The 1,344-nt window shown below is 57.3% G+C and overlaps 1 protein-coding gene across 1 annotated transcript in view; it reads right to left on the bottom strand.

Annotated features, from left to right (window-relative positions):
- Positions 1-1,344, bottom strand: part of ETH_00039265 (uncharacterized protein) — a gene marked incomplete at both ends in the record, with an annotated part of 4,408 nt that overhangs the window by 432 nt on the left and 2,632 nt on the right. The window contains 2 exons of the mRNA XM_013374175.1: positions 3-253; positions 445-938. Of these exons, the coding sequence (XP_013229629.1) occupies positions 3-253; positions 445-938 (745 nt within the window). The remainder of the gene's footprint in view (positions 1-2; positions 254-444; positions 939-1,344) is intronic.

Here is a 1,344-nt window from a genome sequence, read left to right as displayed (position 1 = left end):
AGCTGCTGCTGCTGCAGCTGCTGCTGCTGCAGCTGCTGCTGCTGCAGCTGCTGCTGCAGAAGCTGGTGCTGCTGCGTCTGGCGCCGCTGCACCGCCGCCTCTTGGGCCGTGACAGCAGCCAGCGCGTCCAGCAGCAGCTCAGAAGCTGCAAGCCCCAAACCTGCCTGCTGCATGCATTGTGTCACTTGCTGCTGATCGAACAGCAGCGGCAGCAGCAAATGGGCCACGCCCTTGCTAGCCGAGAACGTCGCAGCTGCACAGCAGCAGCAGCAGCAGCAGCAAAGTGCAGCGTGGCACAGTCTGTACGCTGCTAGCGTTGTTACTGCAGCATCTATAGTCAGGAAGCAGCAGCAGCAGCAGCACAAGACACAGCAGCACGAGCAGCAGCAGCAACAGCTGGTACTGCTGCTGCAACGTTAAATTAAGACATCTTGGGGGCCTTACCTGAGCCAGCGCTGCCGTGGGATACTATGCAAACAGAGGGTGGGCCCTTGTTCGTTGCTGCTGCTGCTGCTGCTGCTTTTGCTGCTGCTGCTGCTGCTGCTGATGTACCTGCTGCCGCAGTTTCTGCTGCGGGCGCTGCTGCAGCAACGCTCGTCCCTGATGCTGCGCCCCCTGCTGTTGCTGCAGCCTGTTGCTCTTGCCGCTGTTGCTGCTGCTGCTGCTGCAGTTGCTGCAGCAGTGCCGGGAGATCGACTGGCGACAGCAGCAGCAGCACTTGGGTTTCCCTTTGCACCTCTTGGTTAAGGGCCCCCAAACCCTCAACAGTCTCCCGGGGGGCCCCCTCTGGGGGCCCCTCTGGGGGCCCCTCTGGGGGCCCCTCTGGGGGTCCCCTCGTGGGGGGGCCCCCCGGGGGACCCCCTGGGGGCCCCCCTGGGGGGCCCCTTTCGAAGTAGCCGCAGGGGCAGTAAGCAGCAGAGGCAGCAATTAGCAGCACTCTGAAGACACAAAACAAAAAGAGAGAAATTTAAAATGGGAAAGAAAAGACAAAAAATATCAAAAAGAAGCAAAAAAGAAGCAAAAAAGAACTAAAAAGAAGCAAAAAAGAATTAAAAGGAATTAAAAAGAATAAAAAGATTGAAAAGAATTAAAAAGAATTAAAAAGAATTAAAAGATTTAAAAAGAATAAAAAAGAATTACCTGCGCCGCAGCAGCCGTCCAGTGAGGCCCAGCAGCGACAAGCAGCAGCAGCAGCAAGGCAGCAGCTGCAGGAAGCAGCAAAGCATGCTGCCCAGAGACACAATCACACAGGGGCCCCTTTCCGTGCTGCAGCTGCTAGCCGGCGTGCTGCTGCTGCTGCTGCTGTTGCTGCTGTTGCTGCTGTTGCTGCTGCTGCTGCTGCTG

Source organism: Eimeria tenella, genomic scaffold (assembly GCF_000499545.2).
Source record: "Eimeria tenella Houghton genomic scaffold, Eth_scaff1995, whole genome shotgun sequence".
NCBI classification, from domain to species: domain Eukaryota; phylum Apicomplexa; class Conoidasida; order Eucoccidiorida; family Eimeriidae; genus Eimeria; species Eimeria tenella.
Note: the sequence above shows the minus strand (reverse complement) of the source record. Positions and strands in the feature narration are given on the sequence as shown.